General features: G+C 35.2%; 1 protein-coding gene across 2 annotated transcripts; it reads left to right on the top strand.

Moving 5' to 3' along the window:
• The first annotated feature begins 685 nt into the window (after positions 1–685).
• PWWP3B (PWWP domain containing 3B) lies at positions 686–25,616 on the top strand. Of its 2 annotated transcripts, XM_037067741.1 has the most exons (6): positions 686–739; positions 2,907–3,086; positions 18,342–18,493; positions 19,243–19,341; positions 20,672–20,729; positions 21,757–25,616. In XM_037067741.1, exon 6 carries the CDS (start codon positions 21,973–21,975, stop codon positions 24,034–24,036), a length of 2,064 nt encoding a protein of 687 aa, XP_036923636.1. In that variant the 5' UTR covers positions 686–739; positions 2,907–3,086; positions 18,342–18,493; positions 19,243–19,341; positions 20,672–20,729; positions 21,757–21,972; the 3' UTR covers positions 24,037–25,616. The 2 variants fall into 2 exon arrangements, with proteins under 2 accessions (XP_036923636.1, XP_036923637.1); XM_037067742.1 differs by lacking the exon at positions 19,243–19,341.

Below are 25,616 nucleotides of genomic sequence, written 5' to 3'. Positions count from 1 at the left end.
TCAGATACCTGTTTTCTATAGGATTTTGATTAATTTTTTGTTGGAGAAATTATTTTACTTCAAAAAACTATGAAATATATGAAATGTTCTAAAGGATGATTGAGACAATCTGAGTAAAAAGAAAGACATATCATGTCCCAGGGCCACAAGAATTAAAATTGTAGAGATTTAATTCTTCACAAAATTATGTATTAATTCACTGCAATCACAAACAAGAATGTAACACATTTTTTTTACATTTTTAATTTAATTTTCTCAATTTAATATTCTTTTGAATTATTTTCTGGAGTGCAGAATAATGATTACACAATCATATACTTTACAAAGTGTTCCCCTGATACTTGACCAGCTAGCTGTATCTTAACATCTTCGTAAAAATAAAGTGCCAGAAAGTGCAAGAAAGATATGTAAGAGATATTTTTAAATGGGTCTTTATAGTATGACAAAAGGATTTGCTACTTTTCAGGAAATCACCTACCCCTGTGTTTTGAACGGAAATTAAAGGGACACATGTTGCGATTTCGTTTTGAAATCCTTTAAAAATGACCGTTTTTCCCCTTTAAGTGAATTTCAGTTGACTTGGCGATTCTCCTCCCTCTAATTGAGGGAAAGGCCCCCTGCCTTCCCCATCACAGGGAGGGGGCGGAGCATTCTCAGAAGCTTGGAAGAGAGCCTTTCCTGGCCCATCTTGGGGGAGGGGCTGTATTTCACGAGGCTGCAGCTGACAAGAAGCTTCAAGGTAATGGCTGTCTTAAAGCTAGTTATTTTCTGGGATTCTTCGGGCTGTGGTATTATGGTGGAAAAACAATAGATTGTTGACTGTGAGAGGTGGGAATGAAATAGGGTTTTGGGGAAATTGCTGTTATTGTGACAGAGTCAACCCCCAGAAAATTTAGTTTCTCCCGATATTTTCTGAAGTCCACAGTGTGGGAATGGGAGATCAGATTACCGCTTCTAAATTAAGACTTCAGTGAGGCATGCTGTTCCTGTTAATTTTTTACATGGCATGCCGTGTTTCTATCTCTTTATTACAGAGTTTATTATATTTTGATGTAAACATTTTACACAAAATTACTGATAAAAATGTAAACATAAAAAGTGACACATACAAACATACATATAAATATACACAAACATGAAAGGTATCCAGATATGCTGCTGAGTGATAGCATATGTGTGTTTGTGTGTGTGTGTGTGTGTGTGTATGCATTTTCCTTAAGGAGAGAACTAGAATCCTCTCTTAACAGTCAGCATCTCTGGAACATTCAGATCACTGGGTGTTTCAAAATATATTTTTATCCAGTTTCAACATTTTTAGAATTGATTTATTCTATGATCGTTTTTTATCATTAGAAGGACAAAATGAAGCTGAAACAGTACCCCCTTTTGGTTTCAGACAAATAAACATTCATAGACATACACACATACAGACAGACGTGCAAACGTACCCCCTTGTTTGGTTTTTGCCAATAGTGGAAATTTTCCTGGATCTGATCAAGCCCATAGTCTGGTTGCCGTGTTGGCTACAGCCCTGCATGCATCCTCCTTGCAACTCATTCTTTCAGACCCACAGGTATGGCAATCGTCAGCAAGAACTGTCTTTATATTTTAAGTTTAAGAGTGAGGCAGAGAGGGAATGTGGTTCATTTCTATTAGAGCTTTTTAAAATATTATGTGGCATGATGCAATACATACAATCGAATGCTATATAGCTGACAAATGGAAATATGAACATGTAGTAATTTGAAAAGATGTCTGAGAAGTAGTATTAGTTGAAAAATGAAAATTGCAGAATGGCAGAGATAAAGTACTGTATTAATACAATTTGTGTAACAAAATCAGAAAAAATATAAGGTTACCTACTAATGGTATTATTTGTATGGTTGGAGAGATAGGAAACTTTAATATCTATTTAAAATAATTTGTAATGCATATTTAGTCATATTTAAAAATATCAGAAAAAAGTTTGAGATAAACTGTTACAAATTAGGGGGTAATTATATTTTAAGCGATTCATTAAAAATGACATTGAAAATACTAATATGGAAAAACTTTCAAACCATGGACTTGAGCATAGTAAAAAGGTTTTCTGAAATTGTATGTATCCATGTATACATGTAAAGAAAAATATGGAATGATACTCAGGAAACAATAATAGTGATTATTTTTCCCAGAATTATACTTTTTTTATAAATCTTTATCTTTTCAGTTTTCACTAAGCATCCCATTTCTTTTGATTAGACCTTTGGAAGTAAAGACATTATCATTCTATTTTTGTGCAATGCATAACAAAGCTATAATTTTGAGCATAGTATATTCTGGAAGCCTGAGAAAACTGCTGGCTTGGCAAGATGTAGTTTCCAACCTTCTTCTGTAAGGAGGATCTGGTAGTAACAAGATGCAGTTCTGGTACTGGTCACAAGATGGCACTTGCTAGATTTTCAAAAAAAATTTTAAGCAACTATTTTACAAAGTGAACAAAGCCATGAAACCTATTTTATATTAGCAGACTGTGAAACAGCATGTAAAGTGTAATTGTAATTCTGTTTACAAATTTATATGTGTCTTGAATAAAAGTCCCCAAATTAGCACCAATGGGAGAAGTAAAAAAGCATTAAAAATATATTTACATAGAATTTGGCCAACCAAAGAATGAAAGCAATTGTTATTTCCCTGTTTCCTATCCATACCTCACACTTTTCCTGAGAGAGATGATTTCAGCATGAACCAAGTAACAACTGTGTCACAGAGAACATTTTAATAAAAACAAAAAGAAAATAAACATAACATCTACATTACAGATGAGAGTTCATCTCTTTCCTATGTTTCACAATGACATGCTGCTGAAGGTTTTTTTTTTTTTCCATTTAACTGGTCGATTCCCTGTCTCCTTTTGGACAACCTAGGTTAATGTCAGAGATGTACATGACCTAGGGAATGTGCATGTGAAGCCATCTGAACCTCAAAAAGGAAGTGCAACCATAGAAGCATTGACCAGGAAGAAGGTCCTGCTGGACAAGCAGCTGGAGTGAGAATCAAAGCAACAGGATTATTGGACTGGGCCCTCCAAAGTCTATGTGACATTGGTAAGGCTTTCTCCTTCCCGTGTTAAAACATGTTTAAGTTGAGAATATGGAGTGCAATTTATTTTAATTCTAGCTATTAGCCATACCATTTTAAATAAAAAACCTTAGATATTAGTGTTAGGATGTAATTAAATATGTTAAATTCTGATAAAAATTATACAAATGGCTATAATGATGTTTACTTATGGAAGACTTGTAAGTCTCAACCAACTGCCTGACTCTAAAGGAATCCTTGCAAATTACCCTATTCCATAGGTAGCTGTTGTGTCCAAATATCTGACCCCTCAGTACATTTTCTTAATGAAGTCATTGTGTTATTGTCTGAGTCCAAGAGATAACAACACCATTATTAGTGCCTGGCTGCCTTGGGTAGATAAGGCAGCATTAAAAAGTTAAAAGATTACCCTAGAATAAATCTTGAGAGGCCCCAAAGTATCAAAATATCCAATAACAGAAGTGATGTCCCTAAACACCAACATCCCACCCCTCCCAATCTCCTACCATATACAGGCTCAATCATTCCTTTTATGCAGTAACTTGAATAAGGCCTGTATACTGGGGCATTATAGAACTGCTTCTCATTTCTGAAATTTTGAGTATTTTCCCCCAATATTTCTTTGGTGCCCAGTATGTATTTGTATTTTTGTATATCTTCTCCATTTTCATTGTCCATCTTCTTTCTTCTTTTTTAAAATATTTTATTTATTTATCTTTAGAGAGGAAGGGAAGGAGAGAGAGAGAAAAATACCAATGTATGGTTGCCTCTCGTGTGTCCCCTGCTGGGAACTGGCCTGCAACCCAGGCATGTGCCCTGCCTGGGAATCGAACCGCGATCGTGTGGTTGGGAGGCCCGTGCTCAATCCACTGAGCTACACCAGCCAGGGCCATCTTCTTTCTTCTTTAACGGAAGAAAGCCTTTTACTTATTCTCTTTACTTTTTGTTTGAGTATCCTCTCATGTTGTCCATTCAAGTTATTTTAAAGCTTCCTTGCAAGTTTTCAGGAGGATATGTATGAGCACAAAAGGAGAAAACTATTAAGAGCCCTAGGACAATAGAGGCTTCTAACATCACTGTTTTTTGTTTAACTAGGCAGTGAAACACAGATCAATGGCCTAAGAATTTTTCTAGATGCTTCAGATTTCACAGATTAATTTCTAGTCTATATCCAGATGTAGTAACCAATAATATACACTTTCAGATCTTCAGTGGTTCATTTTGAATTTCTTTTCTTCTTTTCCCCTTCCTTCTTATGTTCATATCTACTCCTGCTACACTCTTAGACTGTTGCTGAACTTTTAAAATTATTTTAATTTTGTAATATCTTTTGATACTTGTAGTAGCATTTGTCACTCCAGCCAGCTAGTAAAATTAGAAGAACTCTCTCCCAAATCCATGTCGGTATATCTACCTATTTGAGAAATTTTAACATACAACCCCTTGTCATAATGCTTGTCTGAGAAACTCTGAAGTTTAGACATTTTATCTTTAGCAGTTTCTCATATCTCCTCAATAAAGAACTGCTAAGTACTTTTATTCAGAGTGGTGACAGGAATAATTTTGGTCCAGCCTGGATCTTCTCTTCTGAGTGTGTCAGAGAATGGAGAAGGAAGTGTGTTTTTCTTTGAATCCTCAAGGCAGGTCCCATGGAGGTCTGTCTTTTTGCTTGTTAATCCAGGGACTAATGCTACAGCTTAGTCCCTCTAATTTAACATTCAGCATGTAGTAAAGCTTTGTGCTATGATGATTAAGTTATAAGGTTCTCATCAGCCTTTCTTTTATTATGTTTCTAATTCCATCATTCTGAATCTTGATTTTTGCAGCTTCATCCATTGGCACTGTGTAGGTTTTAGAGTTAACCACAATACAAAATCTTCAAACATAGCAGGTTTATCTTCTTGTGACTTTTGGTCACTGCTTGGTATTAGTTTTCTTTTTTCCTCTTTTTATTCATGTTCACATACATTTCAACAGAGATTACATGTCCCTTTGGCCCTGCAAGTGATTCACTGTCTGGTTTGCCTTTTAATTACTGAGGATGCTCATCCTTAGTAAATTTTATTCTGCTGTTCTTTCTCTTCATATGGGCTGATATTTATCTAGTGAACATTAATAACAAGAGGTCAACTTTGTTCACAACCAGTTTTAGTTTCTTGTGCCTATGTTTTAGGGGTCATGGACTATTTTGAATAGTCATTAAGTATCCAAGATTCTTTGCTTTACCAGTGCTCATGGCTCCCTCATGCTCTTTGGGGGTATTCTAAATGGATCATTTTTACTCTTTTATATGGATGTTATACACTAAAAATTTGAAATTTGTTTATTCTGTAACTACTCTTTTTCATATATTTGGTTTCTGCTTTCTCAGTGGGGATATATTCTTACCTTGATCTCAATGTCCAGATTATAACACTTTGGTTTCTACTCCTTCCTTTCCTTTTGCTCACATGGTTTAGTGGCATGTGAGAACTTCACTGTAGTTAAAGGCTTTGCCAATGAAGATAATTTCACAAACTATAAGATGTTGATGTCATTTGGATTCTTAACATTTGTCTTGTGTTAACTTTCAACAAAAGAGATATTTAATGAAGATAAGAATATATAGAAAGAATTGTACCACTGCATCAAAAGTCAGTTGTCTTAGGTGCCCCCCTAACATTTTCAAGCAAGTTTAGAATAGATGTTAATAAAAATTAATTAAAGAGATTGAACTATTGAGTTTCTAATATATTCTTTGAACACTCCAGAGGATATTTTCACACATACATTGTAATACCCAGGACCTTCTTTGGCAATCATTTACCTAAAGCACAAATCAATATTCCTATATGTGGTCCCATTGTTCTCATAGTAAAATACTAATTTTTATATACATTATACCCTGACTTGGGGTATTTTCATAGCACTAAAGAGAATTCAGTATAGTTTAAAAGTCGAATTTACTTGTTTAGGTGTATAGTTTTATAGTTTTTACAAATATGTACAGTCATATAACAACAAATACAGGCATGCCACAGAGATATTGCAGGTTCAATTCTGGACTACCACAATAAGGCTAATATGACAATAAAACAAGTCACACAAATTTTTTGGTTTCCCACTGCATATCAAAGTTGCATTATACTATGTTGTAGTCTGTTAAGTGCTTAAGAGCATTATTTCTTTGGTTCACAGGCCCACGCTCAGTCCACTGAGCTATGCCAGCCAGGGCTTTAATAGCATTATTTCTAAAAAAACAATGTACACACCTTAATTTAAAAATACTTTATTGTAAAAAATGCTGACTTATTATCTGAGCCTTCAGCGAGACATATCTTTTGGTTGGTGGAAGATCTCGCCTCATTGTCAATGGCTGCTGACAGATTAAGGTGGTGATTGTTGAAAGTTGGGGTGGCTCTGGCGATGTCCTTCTTTTTTTAGTTTTTTTATTGTTCAAGTACAGTTGTCTCCATTTTCACCCCACCCATTGTCACCTACCCCCCTCGAACCTACCCCCTTTGGTTTTGTCCATGTATCCTTTATACATGTTCCTTGATGGACCTTCCCCTATTTCCCCCCATTATCCCTCTCCTCCTTCCCCTGTGGTTACTGTCAGTTTGTTCTTCAATTCAAGGTTTCTGGTTATATTTTGCTTGCTTATTTTGTTGATTAGTTTGCACCTGTGGGTGAGATCAATTTCTTAAAATAAGACATGCCTGCCCTGGCTGGTGTAGCTCAGTGGATTGAGCCTGGGCCTGTAAACCAAAAGGTTACTGGTTCAATTCCCAGTCAGGGCATGCCTGGGTTGCAGGCCAGGTCCCCAATAGAGGGCACTTGAGAAGTAACCGCACATTGATACTTTTCTCTTTCTCTTTCTCCATCCCTTCCCCTCTCTTTAAAAATAAATGAATAAAATCTTCAAAGAAAATAAGACATGACTTCTTCACTAACGTTAATCATTTCTAGTTTTGATAAAAAGCGAGAGATGTGAAGCTCTGCCTTTAGCTTGAAAACGTAGATACCATTGTATGCTTTTTAGTTGGCCTAATTTTGATATTGTTGTGTCTCAAGGAACAGGAAATCCTGAAGAGATGGAGAAAGACAGAAGGGTGGCAGGTCAATGGAGTAGTCAGAATACACACATGTATTAGCTAAGTTCATAGTCTTACATGCGTGTGGTTTGTGGTGCTCCAAAACAAATAATAAATCAGAAATTACTGATCCAGTATTATAATATTGAAAAAGTTTGAAATACTAAAAAAGTGGCCAAAATGTGACACAGACATGAAGTGAGCAAGTAGTGGTAGAAAAAATGGCACCAGTAGACTTTCTAGACACAGAGTTACCACAATCCTTCAATTTGTAAAAAAAAAAAAAAAAAACAATACCTGGGAAGCACAAATAAGAAGAGCACAATAAAGGGAAGTATGCTGTACAGTCAAGTTACAAAATATTTCCATTACTCCAAAATGTTCCCTTCTGCCCCATTGAAACTCTCTGTTCCAGTTCTTGGCAACCAATGACCTAAATTCTGCCCCTATAGTATTTTTTATTTTCCATAATGTCATAAATGTAACATACAGTATATAGACTTTTGCATCTGGCTTATTTTGCTTAACATGTTGATGGAATTTACCCATTTTGTTGCATGTATCCATAGTTAATGCCTTATTATAGCTGAGAGGTATTCTATTATTCTACAATTTGTTTAATAACTCACCTACAGATTTACAGTTTCAGTGATTATTAGTAAATTTGTTATAAACGTTCCAGAACAGGTCTTTGTCTGTATATAAGTTTTCATTTTTCTTGGGTAAATACCTAAGAGTGTAATTTCAGGGTTATATGGTAAGTTTATGTCTAGCTATGTTAGAAAAGTCACCAAAGTGTTTCCTAAAGCACCTGTGATATTTTATATTTCCACCAGATAAAATAAATAAGTTTCATTAGCTCTGTATCATTGCCAGTAACTGATACTGTCAGGTTTTTCCCCCTTTTTAGTATTAGTCATTTTTACAAAGGTGTTAGTGGTTCCTCATGATTTTATTTGTATATCCTTAATTACTAATATCATTGGAACATTTATTAGATGTTCATTTGACATTCATATATAGTTTTCCCTTGTTATCTGAAAGTAGAGTATTCCTATGAAACCTTTCATAAGCTAAATGGCCTAAAGCAAAGAAAGACTTAACATTAATTTATATGGGAAAAATTTCTAGCATTCCTAAATCCCAAAAATAACCTACCAAATCATAGTGAGTTAACACATATAACTTAAAATAACACTAACATATAGTAAAATCAGGAATGTGATACACAGCCTATATAAAGTACAAATAATGCATGCACAGTGTAGTTTCAATTATTAAAAAGATTGACTGCTTTCTCCTTATGTGTAAGATAGCAGAACACCTCAGTTTGTACACCCATTTATCCACTCAAGCAATAGATTGTCCACTTTGTTCAGTACTGGGTGCCAACTGAAAGAAACCACTTTGCTGCTAGGAGAACCACTTAGTAACTTCTACAGCTTTCAAGATTCTTTCTGCATGTAAATAGCAATAATGGTGGACACAGGCAAGTTCAAAACATGCATAATGTTTCATTCACCATGACTGAAACCCTTAATTACATCTACTTTTATGCTAAACCTAACACCTTTACAAGTTCTCTTAGGTTTTTCTGATACCTAAGGTTTTTCTATTTTTTAGGACACACCTTGCTAATGGATGCACAAAGTAAATTGAAGTAAAGCATAGGTGCTCACAGACACAGTTCACAGTTATGAGGGATGAAGGTTGACAGATGCTGAGTGTAGTTCCTGGGGAAGGGGCTGGGCAGTGACACTCTTGCTGTTGGTGGTGCATGCTGCTTTTATAACTGCTCACTTCAAAACAAAGGCTAAATGGCTATTTTTTCACTTTTTCTTGATAAAAGAGAAAATTGTCTTAGGATTTCTTTTGGTTAGCAAAAACAGGTACTAATATAGGTCTTTAGTAAAATTCAAGTGGCATAATGTGAACTTTTTAGAAGTGAGCGATACTTGTATCTTCATTGATGAAGGTCTGTTTTAAATTTCTTGTTCATTTTTATTGGGTTGCTAATGTTCTTATTGAATTATAAGAGCTCTTTATATATTCTGGAGAAAAGCTCTTTATCAAATATGTGTTTTGCAAATATATTTTCCCACTCTGGATTTTTCCATTTTATTTTTTAAGAAGTTTTTAAATATTTTATTTATTTATTTTTAGAGAGAGGGGAAGGTATGGAGAAGGAGGGAGAGAAATATCAATGTGTGTTTGCCTCTCCTGTAACTCTCCCACTGGGGACCTGGTCTGCAACCCAGGCATGTGCCCTAGACTAGGAATCCAGCCTGGGACCCTTTGGTTCCAAGGCCAGCATTCAATCCACCGAGCCACACTAGCCAGGACTCATTTTAATTTTCGAGAGCAGAATTTTTCAAGTCTAATTTATCAAAAAATTTATGGTCCATTTTTTGTCCTAATAAATCTTTGTCAAAATGAAGGTTTCAAACATTTTCTACTTGGTTTTCTTCTGGGAATTTTATAATTTTTGTTTTGCATTTAACTCAGGAATTCACTTTTGAGTTAATTTTTGTATATGACCTTAACTAATGTGTCAAGATGGATATTTTTGCATATGATGACCAATTTTTTCAACACGATTTTTTGAGAGTTCCAGCATTATTTGTTGAAATTTCTCCGTTTAACTACTACTGTGAAAAATCCATTAAGTATAAGCAGTGCCCTCTGTTGCAATATCCTCCTCTGCAGCCTCCTTTCCCAGGACCTAGGCACTTGTGGGGATGCTCACATTTCTCCGAAGAGCCCCTGCTCTCCGCTGACTCTGCCAAGGTCTATGTCCAGTCTTGTAGGGCACAAGCCTGATCTTTTGCCGGTGCTGTGTTGGTGGTGGGCATAAACTTGGGTGTACCGAGCCGCTACTTCTCTGTGGTCTGTGCTGGCAGCTTAGAGGCTACCACTAAGCAGTACAGCGACCTCAGCATGTGGGGAAGTAAAATTTGCTCTGTCCACTACTTTTTCTGTTTGAGGAACTTGGGCTTGGGAATCACCTCTGTTCCTAGGCAAGGGACCCTCACTGGCTGCCATGTTACAAGTGACTGTGACCTGCCTTGTGGGTCTGTGCCAGTGCCTGCGTTGACCTTTTCCTGGCCGACCGCCAGCTGATCTAAAGGAGCAGGTTCTCTAACCCAAGAAAGGCAAGGGTAGGGCCTGAAGTGAAGGCAAGCTGGGATGTAGGATGGATCTGGATCCTCATTCAGAGAGCAAAGAGACCAGGCCTAGGGTGTACTGAGGATTCTTGAGCCCACTACAGAATTCAGAGTTTTGCACAAAACAGGCACTCAATAAAAGTTTGTTAAAATCGAATGGGTTTTAGCATCTGCAGGCAGGCAGGCAGGAAGCCAGTGGAGCTGCCAGAATTTTAGTGTGAGTCGTGGTGTGGAGGCACTAGAGAGAGAGGTAGCTGGAGGATGTTAGCCTGAACTCTAAATGGACCAGCAATCTTGAGATTGGGTTGGTGCAGACAAATATCAGAAAGGATTGTATAAAATTGATGTGGTTCTTTAAAGCATAAATGAATATTTACTGCTCTGTTTGTATTGTATTTATATAAATTATGCTAGTAATATACTGTCTTGATTACTGTACTCCTGAAATCTGAAAACATGAGTCTTCCAACTTTATATTTCTTTTTCAAAATTGGCCTGGCTGTTCTGGCTTTTCCAAAAGTAAACATTTTAGAATTATATTCTCAATTTTTACTAAAAGCTTGCTGGGATTTTTATTGAGATTTTACTGATTTTATAGATATGTTTGGGCAGAAGTTATATCCTAAAAATACTTTAACTTTCAGTCAGTGAACACGGTATGTTTCTCCATTTATTTAGGTCTTTGTTAATTTCTCTCATCAGTGTTTTGAAGTCTTCAGCATAAAATCATGCACATATTTATTACGTTTGTTCTACCTTAGTATTTTTTGTTTTGATTGGTATTATAAATGGTTGTTTTTAAAACTTCAACTGCCAAATTTTATTGTATGGAAATTAATTGTTTTATATTAACTTTATTTTTTTTTCTGAATTCTTTTTTTATTTACTCTTTAAAATAGATTTTTCCCCAATTTTTTTATTTAATTATTTTTCAAGTACAGTTTGTTTTATATTAACTTTATATCTCGCAATCATAAACTTATTAGGTCTAGTAGCATTTTTTGGTAAATTCACTGAGATTTGCATAGATTATCATGTTTTCTGAAAATAGTTTTATTTCTTCTTTACCAACTTGTATGCCTTTAATTTATTTCTCAAGTATTGTATTGCCTAAGATCTCTAATATAATGTTGAATAGAAATGGTAACAGCAGATGCCCGTGACATGTTCCTAATTTTGGGGTAAACACATTTCTTGTTTTACCATTAAATATAATGTTAACTTGAGGGGTTCTGTAAATGCCCATGATCAGTTGGAGGAAGATCCATTTAATTCTTAGTTTGCTGAGAGTTTTTATCATGAATGTGTCTGGAATTATGTCAAGTGCTTTTTCTGTATTACTTGAGATGATCTTCTTTTTCCTTTTTATTCTTTTGATATTTACATTGATTGATTTGCAAGTGTATAACCATCCTTACATTCCCACAATAAATTGCATTTGGTAATGCTGTATCCTTCTCTCTATATATCATTTTATTTTCTGTTATTCTATAACATTTCCTGAGTAGCTTCTACATCTATGTCATTGGACCTATCTTTGTTTATGAGATACAGCCTGTAGTTTACTTGTTATGTTTTTTTTCTAGTTTTAGTGTCAGGATACTGCTAATATAAAATACAGATTTTATATTATGCCCGCCCTTTCTCACTTAATTGCCATGTAGCTTTCGTAACGTACATTGCTTTGATTAGAATGGAGCATAGAGTGCCATAGGGTTTTTCTCAATGATCTTCCTCTACCCTAAATTTTCAGCAGATCCTTCACACTTGAACCTCTAGAAGGATGCCTGTTTTGTGCTCTTGCCTATTTTACAGTAGTAGACTCCTGTTATTATTAGATGGTAGGATCTTGGTGAAACAGGGAGCACTCCCTTGTCCTGCTCAGCCTTAAACTTAGGGAGCCCCTATGCACCTGGATTGTGAGGGTTGCACATTTTTCAGCATTCTTTCCTTTTGGCAAGGCAACTAACTGCTGATTTGCATCTGGGTTAGGTCTTTGGTGAAAGATATATTCTTACTCCTTCCTCATCAGTATCTGACCACTGCTTTTTATTCCTGTAGGATTCTGGGCCCAGGATTTTCTGCTCCTCCTCCAGAAACATTTTTTTAACCTGGGTCAACAAGGAGAGGGTTTGCTGTTTCTCCTCTAGTGGCTTAGTGCTTTTGCTTCCCATAGAAGGGTTTGGATGGTATATGGAGTTGGCATTTCTGTCGTCCAGAAACTCTTGATTGCTTCCTGCACACCTGAACCACTGAAATGGGCTTTTTATTCTGCTTTGTCCCCAGTCATGTTTGTGTGCTTCTGATTAAGGACTGTGAAAAGAACTTGGCTGTTGAATGTATTAGTGCCTGGGATGCTAGATACTCCAAACTACTGACACTTTAACCCATTAAGAATGTGAGAATTAATTAAGATTGAAGTTGATTTCTTTTTACCTGCTTCCTGGCAGCCCCTTGAGTCTCCATATTTGCCAAAGGTGAAACAGTGCTTATGTTCCTATTTTAAGAGATTGGTAACCCTTTGGAATCTGGTTTATCTCAGATCTCTGATGGGCTTAAGGATGCTTATTGTCTATATTTCTGTTATTAAGTTATGGGCAACATTTTATGGCTTTTTATATCCTAAGAGGAAGTGAAACTGATGCTTTCTAATAATGTATGTATGGGTGTTATTTTTGTTTTCTTTGTTATTAGATATGTTTTATGAAGATGCAAATGGTTTTTAAAGCATACTCTTAAAGAGTTTATTTGTATATAATGATTATTGAATTTTTCTATTTAAATTTTTATTTTTCAAATTATCCATTAAAATCATACTTTATTATAGAAAATATATGAATTTCTCTGTATATGCTTCTTTGTGTTTTACCCACATAGATTTGTGTGTTCATTACCATAGTCGGAATACAGAGGAGTTCCATCACCCCCTCAATTTTCTGTGCTATCCTTATACAGTCATACCCCTCTCCTTACCTAATTCCTGGCATCTTAGCATGATCATGTCACCATCAGTGTACTTCTGTCTTTTTTGAGAATGTTATATAAGTGGAGTCATACAGTATTGTGGTAGACACATCGTAAGTGACTCACCTCCTTGTATAATTCCCTCTGCCTAAGTGTGAGCAAGACATGTGACTTGTTTCTAATCAATAGAATTTGGCTTAAATGATGGGATACCACTCACTGATATAGTTGCATTATGTATGTAGGACTAATTTATATTAAATTAGATACAGAGCCAGGTATAGAATTCTCTAAGTTCCAGTTACTCCTAGTACATAACTATTGCAAATTAATTAATTAACCCATTCATCCAATACACATTAATAGAACATTTTACATTTACAATAGAGTAAGTACATTGTATCATAATGATTAAGAGCATGGGCTCTGGAGACAAATACCTGTAAAATTTATTAACCTCTCTAATGCCTCATCTACAAAATGGGAATATTCCTAATACCTATCTAACAAGATTTTATAAGTATCAGAGGATGATGTAAAGAGAGTACTTGGTACAATGCCTGGCACACAGTACTGAACACTTTTGGCTTTCATTGTTGGCATTATTATTAATGACATTACAGTTGTTATGCAGAATGAATCAGTTATAGAGGTTATCTTCCATAAAATTATCATGTGATTATTGAATGAGGTAATATATGAAGTGCTTGGAACAATGCCTGGCACATAGAAAAACTTTTATAGATATTATTATACTTATAATATTTATCTTCATCAAAATAGTCACATTGGCATTTTTATTGGTTAACATTCTTCTCCCACTACTTCTACAAAACAGGAAAATATAAAGTATTATATAAAGAATTTATGTTTTCCTGAGCATTTTGTTTGGAAAATAGTGAGGTGTTGTACCATACACTGATTAATCTACAATATAGAAATTAAATAAAATAAATACAAGGGATTGTAGTTTTAATGTAATGACAACACTTTATGTGCCTTTGTTTTTTTCCAAACATGTGAAATGGGAAGACAGAATGAGAAATATTAAATGATAAAGTATATAATTGAATATATCTCTTCACTTAACTAAAGTTGTATTTTACACTGGTCTAATAATTCTCTTGAGACCATAGAGTTATAGTTTGAAAGCTTTGAAAAGATTATTTCTGTAATAAGAATGATATTTTGATGATGACTGTTACTTTGTTCTAGAAGAGAGATTAGAAAGCACAGTGATTTATGTAGGTTTGAAGTTTACTGTTCTACTAAGTTAAAGTGATTGGAATGAGGCAGTCCCATTATTCAGGGATTCAGGTACTTCTCACTTTGATGAGTTACATTCTTTTTTAAGTATATTGATTATGATATTACACTTGTCCCATTTTTTTCTCTCCTTTATCCCCCCTCTGGCCTGCACCCTGCCACCCACCAATATTCTCCCCTCTTTAGTTCATGTCTATTGGCTTCTCTATTTTCTTTTTTTAAGAATTTACTTATTTATCTTCAGAGGGGAAGGGAAGGAGAGAAGGGGAGAAATACCAATGTATGGTTGCCTCTTGGGAGTCCGCTGCTGGGAACTGGCCTGCAACCCAGGCATGTGCCCTGACTGGGAATTGAACCAGGACCGTGTGGTTCACAGGCCCGCACTCAATCCACTGAGCTACACCAGCCAGGGTGGCTTCTCTATTTCCTATACTATTCTTAACCTCCCCCTGCCTATTTTATGCCTACCAATTATACTTCTTATTCACTATACCTTCCCCTCCCTGTTCTCCTCTCGCTCCCCACTGATAACCCTCCATGTGGTCTCCATTTTGGTGAATCTGTTCCTGTTCTAGTTGTTTGATTAGTTTTTGTTTTTCAGGTTCAGTTGTTGATAGTTGTGAGTTTGTTGTCATTTTTGTGTTCATAGTTTTTGATCTTCTGTATTTCTTAGATAAGTTCCTTTAACATTTCACATAATAAGGACTTGGTAATGATGAACTCCTTTAACTTTACATTAGCTTGGAAGCACTTTATCTGCTCTTCCATTCCAAATGATAGCTTTGTTGGATAGAATAATCTTGGATGTAGTTCCTTGCTTTTCATGACTTTGAATAATTCTTTCCACCCCCTTCTTGCCTGTAAGGTCTCTTTTGAGAAATCAGCTGATAGTCTTACAGGAACTCCTTTGTAGGTAACTGTCTCCTTTTCTCTTGCTGCTTCTAAGATTCTTTCCTTATCTTTAATATTGGGTAACTTAATTATGATGTACCTTGGTGTGTTCCTCCTTAGGTCCAATTTCTTTGGGAACTCTCTGGGCTTCCGGGACTTCCTGAAAGTCTTATTTCCTTTGCCAGATTAGGGAAGTTTTCCTTCATTATTTGTTCAAATAAGTTTTCAATATCTTGCTTTTCCTCTTTTCCTTTCAGCACTCCTATGATTCAGATGTTGGAACATTTAAAGTTGTCCCAGAGGTTCCTAAGCCTCTCTTCATTTTTTGCATTCTTGTTTCTTTATTCTGTTCCAGTTGGATATTTATTTCTTCCTTTTGTTCCAATTTGTTGATTTGAGTCTCTGTTTCCTTCCCTTCACTGTTGATTTCCTGTATATTTTCCTTATTTCTCCTTGTATAGACTTCATGTCTTTCTTCATTTTGCAACCAAGCTCAGTCAATTCTGTGAACATCCTGATCACCAGTGTTTTGAACTCTGCATCATATTGGTTGTCTATCTCCTCATCTCTTTGCTCTTTTTCTGGAGTTTTCATCTGTTCTTTCATTTGGGCCATATTTCTTTGTCTCAGCACACCTGCTATGTTGTAAGAGTTGGAGCCTTAGATATTTGCTATGTCAGGGCAACACTCTTTGCTTTGTTGTGGCACTGTCTTTGGGGGAGGGTCAGAAGGAACAATACCACTTGCTGGCTATGCTCTAGCCCCACTTTCCAATCAACTGTCCTGTGAGACTGTGAGTTTCTCCTGCCCTTTTAACTCCCACAGTTTTACAGCTAGAGGTTTTGAGTGTTTTGTTTCCCTTTCAGCAAGCCCAGCCTCACCCACACATCCACTGCCTTGCCATGGGTAATCTCCTCTGGATGTCTGCCCTTCTCTGCCCCTCCTACCAGTCTGGATGAATGTTTAACACCTTGGTTTTCAGAGTTCCACACAGTTCAACTTTCTGGCAGTTCTGGTTGTTTATTGTTTTTAAATTGGCTGTTATCTTTCATTTGATTGTGCAAGGGATCAAAGCGTTTTCTACATACACCTCCATCTTGGGTGGAACTCCAAGTTACATTCTTTATCTAAGTCACTTAATGGGCCAGAATGGCTGGCTGAATTCTGTCATCATCAAATTGTAGGGGAGAAGCAAAAGAAGGAGGGAAAGTAGAAAAAAGTGCAAGTTGGCTGTTCAACCCCTTTTGAGGTACCTTCTCTAGAACCTTTATACCTATTTCTGCTTACATTTTTTGGCAAGAAATTCTATCACATATCCATGGTTTATAGTAAAGGAATCTGGAAAAATAATACTTTTTGAGAGGTTATATAGTCATCCTGAGTGAAACTAAGATTCTGCTAATGAAGAATTCAAAGAGTAGATTTAGCATCTACAACTAAAAGTTTCTTCTGTCTTAGTTATTATAAACATGATACACAGTTGTAAAAAGGGCATTAATTATATAATAGAAGTCTATACAAGATCAAAAGGGAAAACTTTCTGTGGTGGAGAGAATGCTATATGTCCACAAGACCATGTTTCATTCTCCTCCTGAGTCACAGGGAGACAACCTTCCCCAGACTCTATGGCAGTTTTGGCTACTTGATTGTGACCAGTAGTAAAACTTGCTAGACCTGGCACCTAAAACCTTCCATAGGATTTTTTAACACCCTTCTTTATAACATTGGTAGCCAGGTGAGAAGAACACAATGGAGCATATCAGGGCCAAAGGAGATGGTAGAATAATAGAATAGAAGGTTCTATTCTATTCTAGTAGAGAATCATTAAGGGAAAATAATTAAGGAACTCTTAATGATTGCCTTGGAATAGAGAACCTTCCCCCTTTCTGACCATATGATGAAGTACATTGAACTTTGACATCAGCAAAATAAACTTTTGGGGTCGAACCTCTGATATTTAAGGGTCGTTTATAATATAAAACATTACATACAATTATTAGACTCCTCATTAATACACTAGCCTAGAGATGATCATCATTATTTATTGGTATTTATTTCAATATTAATGCTTATATAAATGTTGATTAAAAATATATGTGTATATATATATTTGTATATATATGAGATATTATATGATACACAGCCATTTCATCTCCAAATATTTTCATTCACTAAATTATCACTAATGATATTTAAAATTGACTTTCTAAGTTAAATCAGAAATCAAAATGTATTACAAGAGAGTCTTAGTAAACACAATTTGCAAAATTTATTTTAGACTTATGTATAAACAAAGACATAGAAATTTTTAAAAATTAGTTTCCCCACATTGAGTTGCCTGAGTGAAAAATACCAATGAAACATCAATATAAGAAGAAGAGATTGCTAATTATGATTCAGGTATGTGGAATGTATAATTACTACCAAACCACTGATTTTCAGCCTTTAGTTGGAAACATCCGACTTTGTGAAGAAGTCCGTGAAACTTTCCTGAAGCATTTAAGAAAAGAAACATGTAAAAGGAATGACTACCTTTCCTAGAAACAGAAAAAATATTATAAAGGAGTAATTTTTTATAAAATAATGTACAGTTTTAGTGCAATCCCAATAAAGATTCTTATCTATTTTAATTAATCTTGACCAGCTGGGTTTTAAATTTACCTGCGGTGGTAAGGTGCCAGCTAAGGCAAGGAAAAATATGTCAAGAATATTTTAAAAGAGATTTTTCTTTTAATAAAGTGATTTGCTACCACCTTTAATCATTAAGTTACACACTTTAAGGGTTTGAATGGAAATTAAACAGATACTTGTTGCCATTTCATTTTTAAATTCCATAAGGAAAATTTTCTACCCTTTAACACTACAGCAGTTTAACTTGGCTGCTGTCCCTCCTCTGATTCAGGGAGGGGCCTTTTGTCTTCCCAATCACAGGGAGGAGGCGGAACATTTTCTAAAGAAGCTTGGAAACATTCTGTTTGGGAAGCATTCGGTGCCTGGACAGTCTTGGTAGAGACACTGCATTTCAGGAGGCTGCTGCTTACAAAAAGCTTCAAGGTAATGACTGTTTTAAATCTATTTTCCAGGGACTTCCCAGGGCCCTAGAGTAAAGATGAGAAAAATACTAATGGTGGTCTTGGAGGGAGTGAAAATGTTGTGTGGTTTTGAAAGAATTGCTGGTATTTTGAAGGAATTAATCCTTTAGAATTTCTGTATCTCCCAAAACTTTAAAAGTCCACAGTGGGAAAATGGGTGATAAGATTACAGCCTCTGTTATTAAGATTTCAGTGCAGTATTCATGCTAATATACTGGCTTGGCATTCCATGCTTATGTTGCTGGAATTTTGTTACTGTTTGAACAAATTTACATAGAAAATGATGGATAAAATATTTGACGGCAAGGGGGAGAATGCTTATAAGTGCTTATAAGTTGATTGTCACACAGAAAGATTATGTGTCACCTTTATATGAACATGGAAAGAAAAACAGTTATGTAGTTTACTGAAGATACTTATGTATACACATGCATAATGTGTATACACACACATATACACACACACACACATACATACCCTGGGAGACAATAAACTCCCATGTTAGCATTTCCAAGTGGTCAGGTTACTAGTATTATAATACTACTTTTTAGCCTATTTAAGCATTGTTAGAGTAGATTTTTCCATGATTATTTTTATAATCATGAAAGAAAAATGAATGTGAAACAACATGCCCATTTTGTTTAAAACACATAAGCATTCATAGACATACACAGATATGCAAACATGTTCCCTTTGTTTTTTCGATGATAGTGGACATTTTCCTGAACTTGATCAAGTGTGTAGCCTGGTTGCTGTGTTGGCTACAGTCCTATGTGTGTCCTCCTTGCAGCTGATTCTTTCAGACAACAGGTATGACAATTGTCAGGAAGAACCACTTTTCTATATCTTTTAATAGTGAAACAGAGAAAGGATTGGATTTATTTCTATAAGCAGTTTATAAAGTATTATGTGAATGCTGTAACCACCCAGTAGAATATTATGTATCTGAAGAATAAATATATGTGGTGATTTGAAAATAAAGGTGTATGTTGTAGTAAAACATATATGGTACTACAATACATGCACCCAAATCTGGAAGAACATATCTGTTGCACTCTTAGGATCGTTTGTGTAGTAAGAGAGACAGAACTAGCTTTACTGCTGTCTATTTAAAATAGTATGAATATATAATTATTTATTTACTTAGTTTACATCATTAGGGGAAATATTGAGATAAAATATTGCAAATGTGGGAAAATACATTAAAATAATTCATAATAATCATGTGGAATATATTTATGTAGACTGATATTCAAAACATATCCTTAATTGAGATCTGATATTGGTTTGAAAAGATTCATTTCTACATGTAAAACAAAATTTTGGAAATATAGAAAATATTCATAGTAATTACATGTACAGTTGTACTTTATTTTATCTGTATCTCTGTATATTTTCAATTTTTAATAAGCTTCTGTGTGTTTTTATAATCAGAAACATTGTAATTGGAGACAATATGATCTTGTTATAACCCTACAAAGCAAAACCTTTGAGCTTAGAATAGAAAATTGCAGAAGCCTGGGAAGTCTGTCTGGGTAAAAGTAGTTCCTGTGCTTCACATTAAAAGGATCAGATCATGATCCAGTCTTGCCTATACTTCCTGGGGGAGCTGCAGTTCTATTTCTGGTCACAAGATGGGGCTTGCTAGGTTTACTAAATTTTCTCAAGGCAACCATTTTTATGAAAATGGCAAGCAAAACAATGAAACATATTTTTATATTAGTGGACTATGAGACAGTATGTAAAGTATTATTAAAATTCCAATAAAAAGTATATGTGCTAAGGAGGAAAAATCCACACAGTGATCAATGTGAGGATTCAAACAACATCTACAGTCTGGCTCATAGCAGACACAAGGTTTTTTGTTATTTCCCTTCTCTCTTGTCCCCACTTCACACTTTTCCAGCTTGAGAGATGATTCCATCATGAATAAAATAGAATTATTGTGTCACAGAGAGAATTTTTAAAAAAGAATAAGAAAAATAAACATGGCATCTACATAACAAATGAGATTTCATCTCATTCCTGTGTTTCAGAATGACATACCTTCTAAAGTTTTGGTAAGGGAGTTTCTTTATGCTTTTTCCATTTATTTGTTTTGAATTCCTATCTCCTTTTTATAGCCTTTCTTCTTTTGAAGTGAAAATCAAAACAACTAGATCAAAGGAACCAATCTTCTATGATCCGTGTAATACTGGGTAAGCCTCATTACATTTCATATTAAAAACTTTTGAGAACTTGAGTGATAATTTATTTTCCTTCCTTCTCTGCAGCCAGAGCATTTTACATACTGTCTGGAAGCCACATTTCATACTAAAACCATGTTAGACTGAACATTTGAGGTATAATTCATTTTGCTCCCCATTCAATGGCCATAACATTTTGTAATTAGAAGTCATCACTTTTAATTTGGGAAAAGAATCTCATATGTTAAACCCCTATGAAGAAGTTGTGCAAGAGGCTATTCAGGTTTCTACCTGAGTTCTTAGCCACCCGACTCTCAAGAAATCTTTAATAACTATCCTATTCAATGACTTAACATAGCATATATTCTGAATCTCGGCCTTCTAAACTCATGCTTTTAGTAAGGTCATTGTTTTATTGTTGGGGTCCAGGAGATGCACAATTTATTATCTTGGTCTGCCTGATTCAGGTAAACAAGAAAATGTTTATAACTTAAAAGTTATAGATTATATAAATTATGGAACAGTCCTTCTCAATTCTTGGACAAGTTACAATAAAATCACTTGAGAACTCAGAAATACAAAATGTTGTATCTTATTTAGACCTTCTGGATAATACTCTCAGGATAAGGCCTAGAAATATAGTTTTATTAAGGACTCTAGATAATTCTGAAGCAGGCAAAGTTTAGGGTCCCCCTGCTCTTGGTATAAAATTGGGAACACAAATGCCCCAAACTACCTAATAGCATAGAATCCCTGACACACCACTGCAAACTTTCACTCCTCTACCAAAATGTACACCAACTCAATCCTTAATAATCATGTGCAATAGTAAGGGCAAGTTCTTGAATTTGATGTATTATAAACCACTTCTTCGGTTTCTAGCCTCACCTTATATTATGTTGCATTTTCCCCTCCATCTCATGCCCCACTGATTATTATTCTTCCTTTTAGCTCATCTCTATTTATAATCACTCACCTTCTGCTTTGGCAAAATAACTATTTGCTGATACTTTTCTTCTTTTCCTTTTTCTTATTCTAGTATCTTCCATATCGACCCATATAAACAACAAGATCAAGCATACTTGGGAAAATCTACTGGAGGAGAACAGGCTACAAGCTATACATACTTTGTAGTTCTGAGACAAAGGAGATTTTGGTGAGAGTATTGTTTTTGGTAGGAACAGCCTTAGCAGTGAGAATAGCCATACAGCTCAGTGTCTGATAATAATCTTTTAACACACAAATCGAAATCACAATGGATGCTGAATATGTCTTATGCAATTGGAAAGACCAGTTCTGGCCAGCAAAAGTTTTATCTAGAACTGAGACTTCAACAAACAGTAAGAGAAAAAAGACATTTTTCCTAGAAGTTCAAATACTCTCACTAGGTGAAAAAATTAAAGTGGAAAGCACAGAAACAAAAATCCTAAATAAATCTCAAATTGAAGCCATTGCCTCCTCATTAGCAGCACAGTCAGAGGGCAATTCTTCACCTAAAGATGAAACAGTTTATGAAAGGTCACTAAAAGTGGCACTGGGTATTCTGAATGAGAGGACAAATTTGAATCAAGCAAGCAGTTCAGATGAAGAAGAGACCACTACACTGTCTCAACACATATCACAAAAGCATTCTGATTTACCCCCTTGTAAAAAGTATCGGAAGCATAAAGGAGACTTATCAAAGTATCTTGAGGAAAGTGAAAATCAAGCATCCGTGTTAGTATCTTCAGAGAGTGATGACTCCCTATATGATGAAAAACCACAGGTGCGTGCAACCATTGATACTATTCCGAGTGAGATGGAAACAAAGTTATCACCAAACTCCAGGTGGTGCCAAACTTTCCTTTCAATTTCAGAAGAAGATGAAAAGGAGGACAAAAAAAATATTGACATCATGCCTTTGCATTCAACAATCAAAGAAGAAGATGCTTATGTTAAGGAAGAGAAATTCACTCCACCTTCACCAGATATCTTAATTGTGCCCAAAGCTTTGAAAGAGGAGCCAGAGGACATCTGCCCAGAAACCCTGGCTGTTTCCCCTGAATTCCCTACTTTCTCAGAGAATATTGATGATCCTGGAGAGGGTCCCTCGAATTCATGCTTAAATACCAGCCAGAATCAACTTGTGGAATCAGAGATGGGTGCTGTGGTGTCCTCACAGCATTGTTCATGGGAATGTCAGCTTTCATATAGTGCTTTTAACCGTGTCATGGATTCTTCACTTACTGGGAATAATGAAAGAAGTCTTCAGAGTGTGGATTTTGAGGAGCATGGGGAAGAACGTCAAGCTTCTGATAAGTCAGTACCTCTAAATCCTATTGATACTTCTGTATATGATGATGATGATGATGAAGATGAAGTACTTCCACGCCTTGTTTTTAATTATGAACCACGTTCATTTGAAACAGGTATGATAGTGTGGTTTAAATATAAAAAATATCCATTTTGGCCAGCAGTGGTGAAAAGCATCAGGCGAAAAGAGAAAAAAGCAAGTGTGCTTTTTGTTGAGGCAAGCATGAATCCTGAAAAGAGAGGCATTAGAGTGCCTTTGAGAAGATTAAAGAAATTTGACTGTAAAGAGAAACAAGAACTAGTGGAGAAAGCCAAGGAGGATTACAGTGAAAGTATTGACTGGTGCATCTCGCTGATTTGTGACTACAGAGTTAGAATAGGTTGTGGTTCTTTTACAGGTTCTTTCCTTGAATATTATGCTGCTGACATTAGTTATCCAATCAGAAAAGTAATCAAACAGGATACCTTCAGGAACTTATTTCCAAAGCTGCATAATGAAGATTCTATGGAACCAATGGCCATGACTTCCCAGACCAAGAAAATGTCCTTCCAAAAAATTCTCCCTGACCGAATGAAAGCAGCTCGTGATCGAGCCAATAAGAACCTAGTAGACTTCATTGTGAATGCAAAAGGAACAGAGAATCATCTTCTATCTATTTTAAATGGCACAAAAGGGTCCAGGTGGTTGAAATCATTTTTGAAAGCAAAGAGGTTCACTCCCTGTATTGAAACATACTTTGAGGATGAAGATCAGTTGGATGAGGTGGTGAAATATTTACAAGAAGTCTACAAACAAGTAGATGAAAGAATGCTAGCTCTGATAAGAGATGATAAAATTAAATTTATCCTAGAAGTTCTTCTGCCAGAAGCAATCATTTGTTCAATTTCTGCTGTTGATGGTTTGGATTACAAGGCAGCAGAAGCAAAGTATCTAAAAGGACCATCTCTAGGATATAGGGAAAGAGAGTTATTTGATGCCAAAATCATATTCGAAAAGAGACGGAAACCATCAACAAAAGCTCACTAAATTACCTAAGCATCCAAATCATAACAGGAAGCTTTCATAGATACTAATTAAAAAAACTCTAACATATGTTTTCCAGAAATGAGTAACTTTAGGTAATATGTTCACTTTTTCTCAGTCTCTGTGATCTGTGAATATCACTACATTAACATTTTCTTTCTCATGCTTCTTCAATGGCCATTTTATTGGCAAGTTTCAGCAGCTCTAATGTCTCATACATTTCTAGAATTCATAATACCTAGAATAATTTTTAAGGGAAAGTACTGTTTTTTTTCCTGACATATTTGTGTCTATGGTGTATAGTTAAATACAGTGCATTTACATATAGAAATTGCACTAGTATTAGATATTAAGCAAGATGATTACAAAAAAAATCTAAGAAAATTTGAGTATATATTTTTGCTCAGTTTTTATAAAATATTGGGTTTCTCTTAAGATAGTTGAATTATTTTTCCTGCCATGTCTATTTATTTTTAAAGAAAAAGTTTCTGAGATGTAGAACCAAAGATGAAGATGCTTTGCTGTATATTATAACTAGCTGTAATTGTTTTTGCAAGAAAACAATCTGGAATTAAAAAATAAAGTAAATGGATTACCTGCATGCCATCTATATCATTGAGAATAACATCTCAGCATGCAGAAAATAATATTGGCAACATGGAACAGGATTGTTCATTCTACACTTCCCTGAAATTCAATTTATGGAGTGTCCATTATTCAAGAGCTGAACAGTTTCTTAGAACAGACAGGTTTTTGGCTGCCTTTATAATGAATAGTAACTGTATCTTAATACAGCCATCTGACCACATGTGGAAAGCAGCTATTGTCATTGCATTCATAGTCTGGCTACTCTAGATTATGAGTCCAGGCTGACTGCTTAAGGCATCCATTTAGTTTGATATAAATTGTAGAGAATGCAGGCACTTTGTTCTTAGTATTGTATCTCTAAATACATAGTCATTTGTTTCAAACCAAGCAATTTATATCATATGGCTTATTCATAGAATAGTTCAGTTGGTTTTCCAATGCTATAAATGCCAGGTAGGAAGTCATTCCAGGCTTAACAAAAAGTAGATGTACCAGAATCTATGAATTTAGAAATGGGTCATAGAAAAAGCCTCCATTTGGCTGAGTATGACAATTATTCAAATGTATTTTAAAGTACACAGTTAAAAGTAAAATTCTGAAACCAATGAATAGCTTATTCTAACTGGAAATAAGACTAGTGAAAAAAATGCTTTAAGGGCTACTTTATTCTAGAAACTTGACATAAAAATAAACACTAAAAGCTTAACATGAACCTGACTGCATTTTTACTCTTAGAGTAAGACAGCTGTTACTCTTGGCTTTTGTTATCTGTCCACATGGCCACATGTTTATGTAAAATTTGCAAAAGTTTGAAATTTTGATTTGTAATAAAGCCACTATATCTTTCATTTTAGATGTGTATTTCATTATATTTCAGACTGTATAGTTAAATAACTGGTGTTTCTCTTATTGGAATTTTTGCTTGTTGTAGTTGTCATCATTTTAAGGCTTGTTATACATTATCTTATCATTCTAAATAAATATTTACTTTCATG

Source organism: Sturnira hondurensis, unplaced genomic scaffold (genome assembly GCF_014824575.4).
Source record: "Sturnira hondurensis isolate 20B ecotype Veracruz unplaced genomic scaffold, ASM1482457v3 Scaffold0017394, whole genome shotgun sequence".
NCBI lineage: Eukaryota > Metazoa > Chordata > Mammalia > Chiroptera > Phyllostomidae > Sturnira > Sturnira hondurensis.
The sequence above is the reverse complement of the archived record's forward strand: the minus strand, read 5'-3'. Positions and strand labels throughout refer to the sequence as shown.

Excerpts from the sequence above, each read along its gene's own strand:
- PWWP3B (XM_037067742.1), top strand. The coding sequence starts at position 21,973 with ATGGATGCTGAATATGTCTTATGCAATTGGAAAGACCAGTTCTGGCCA.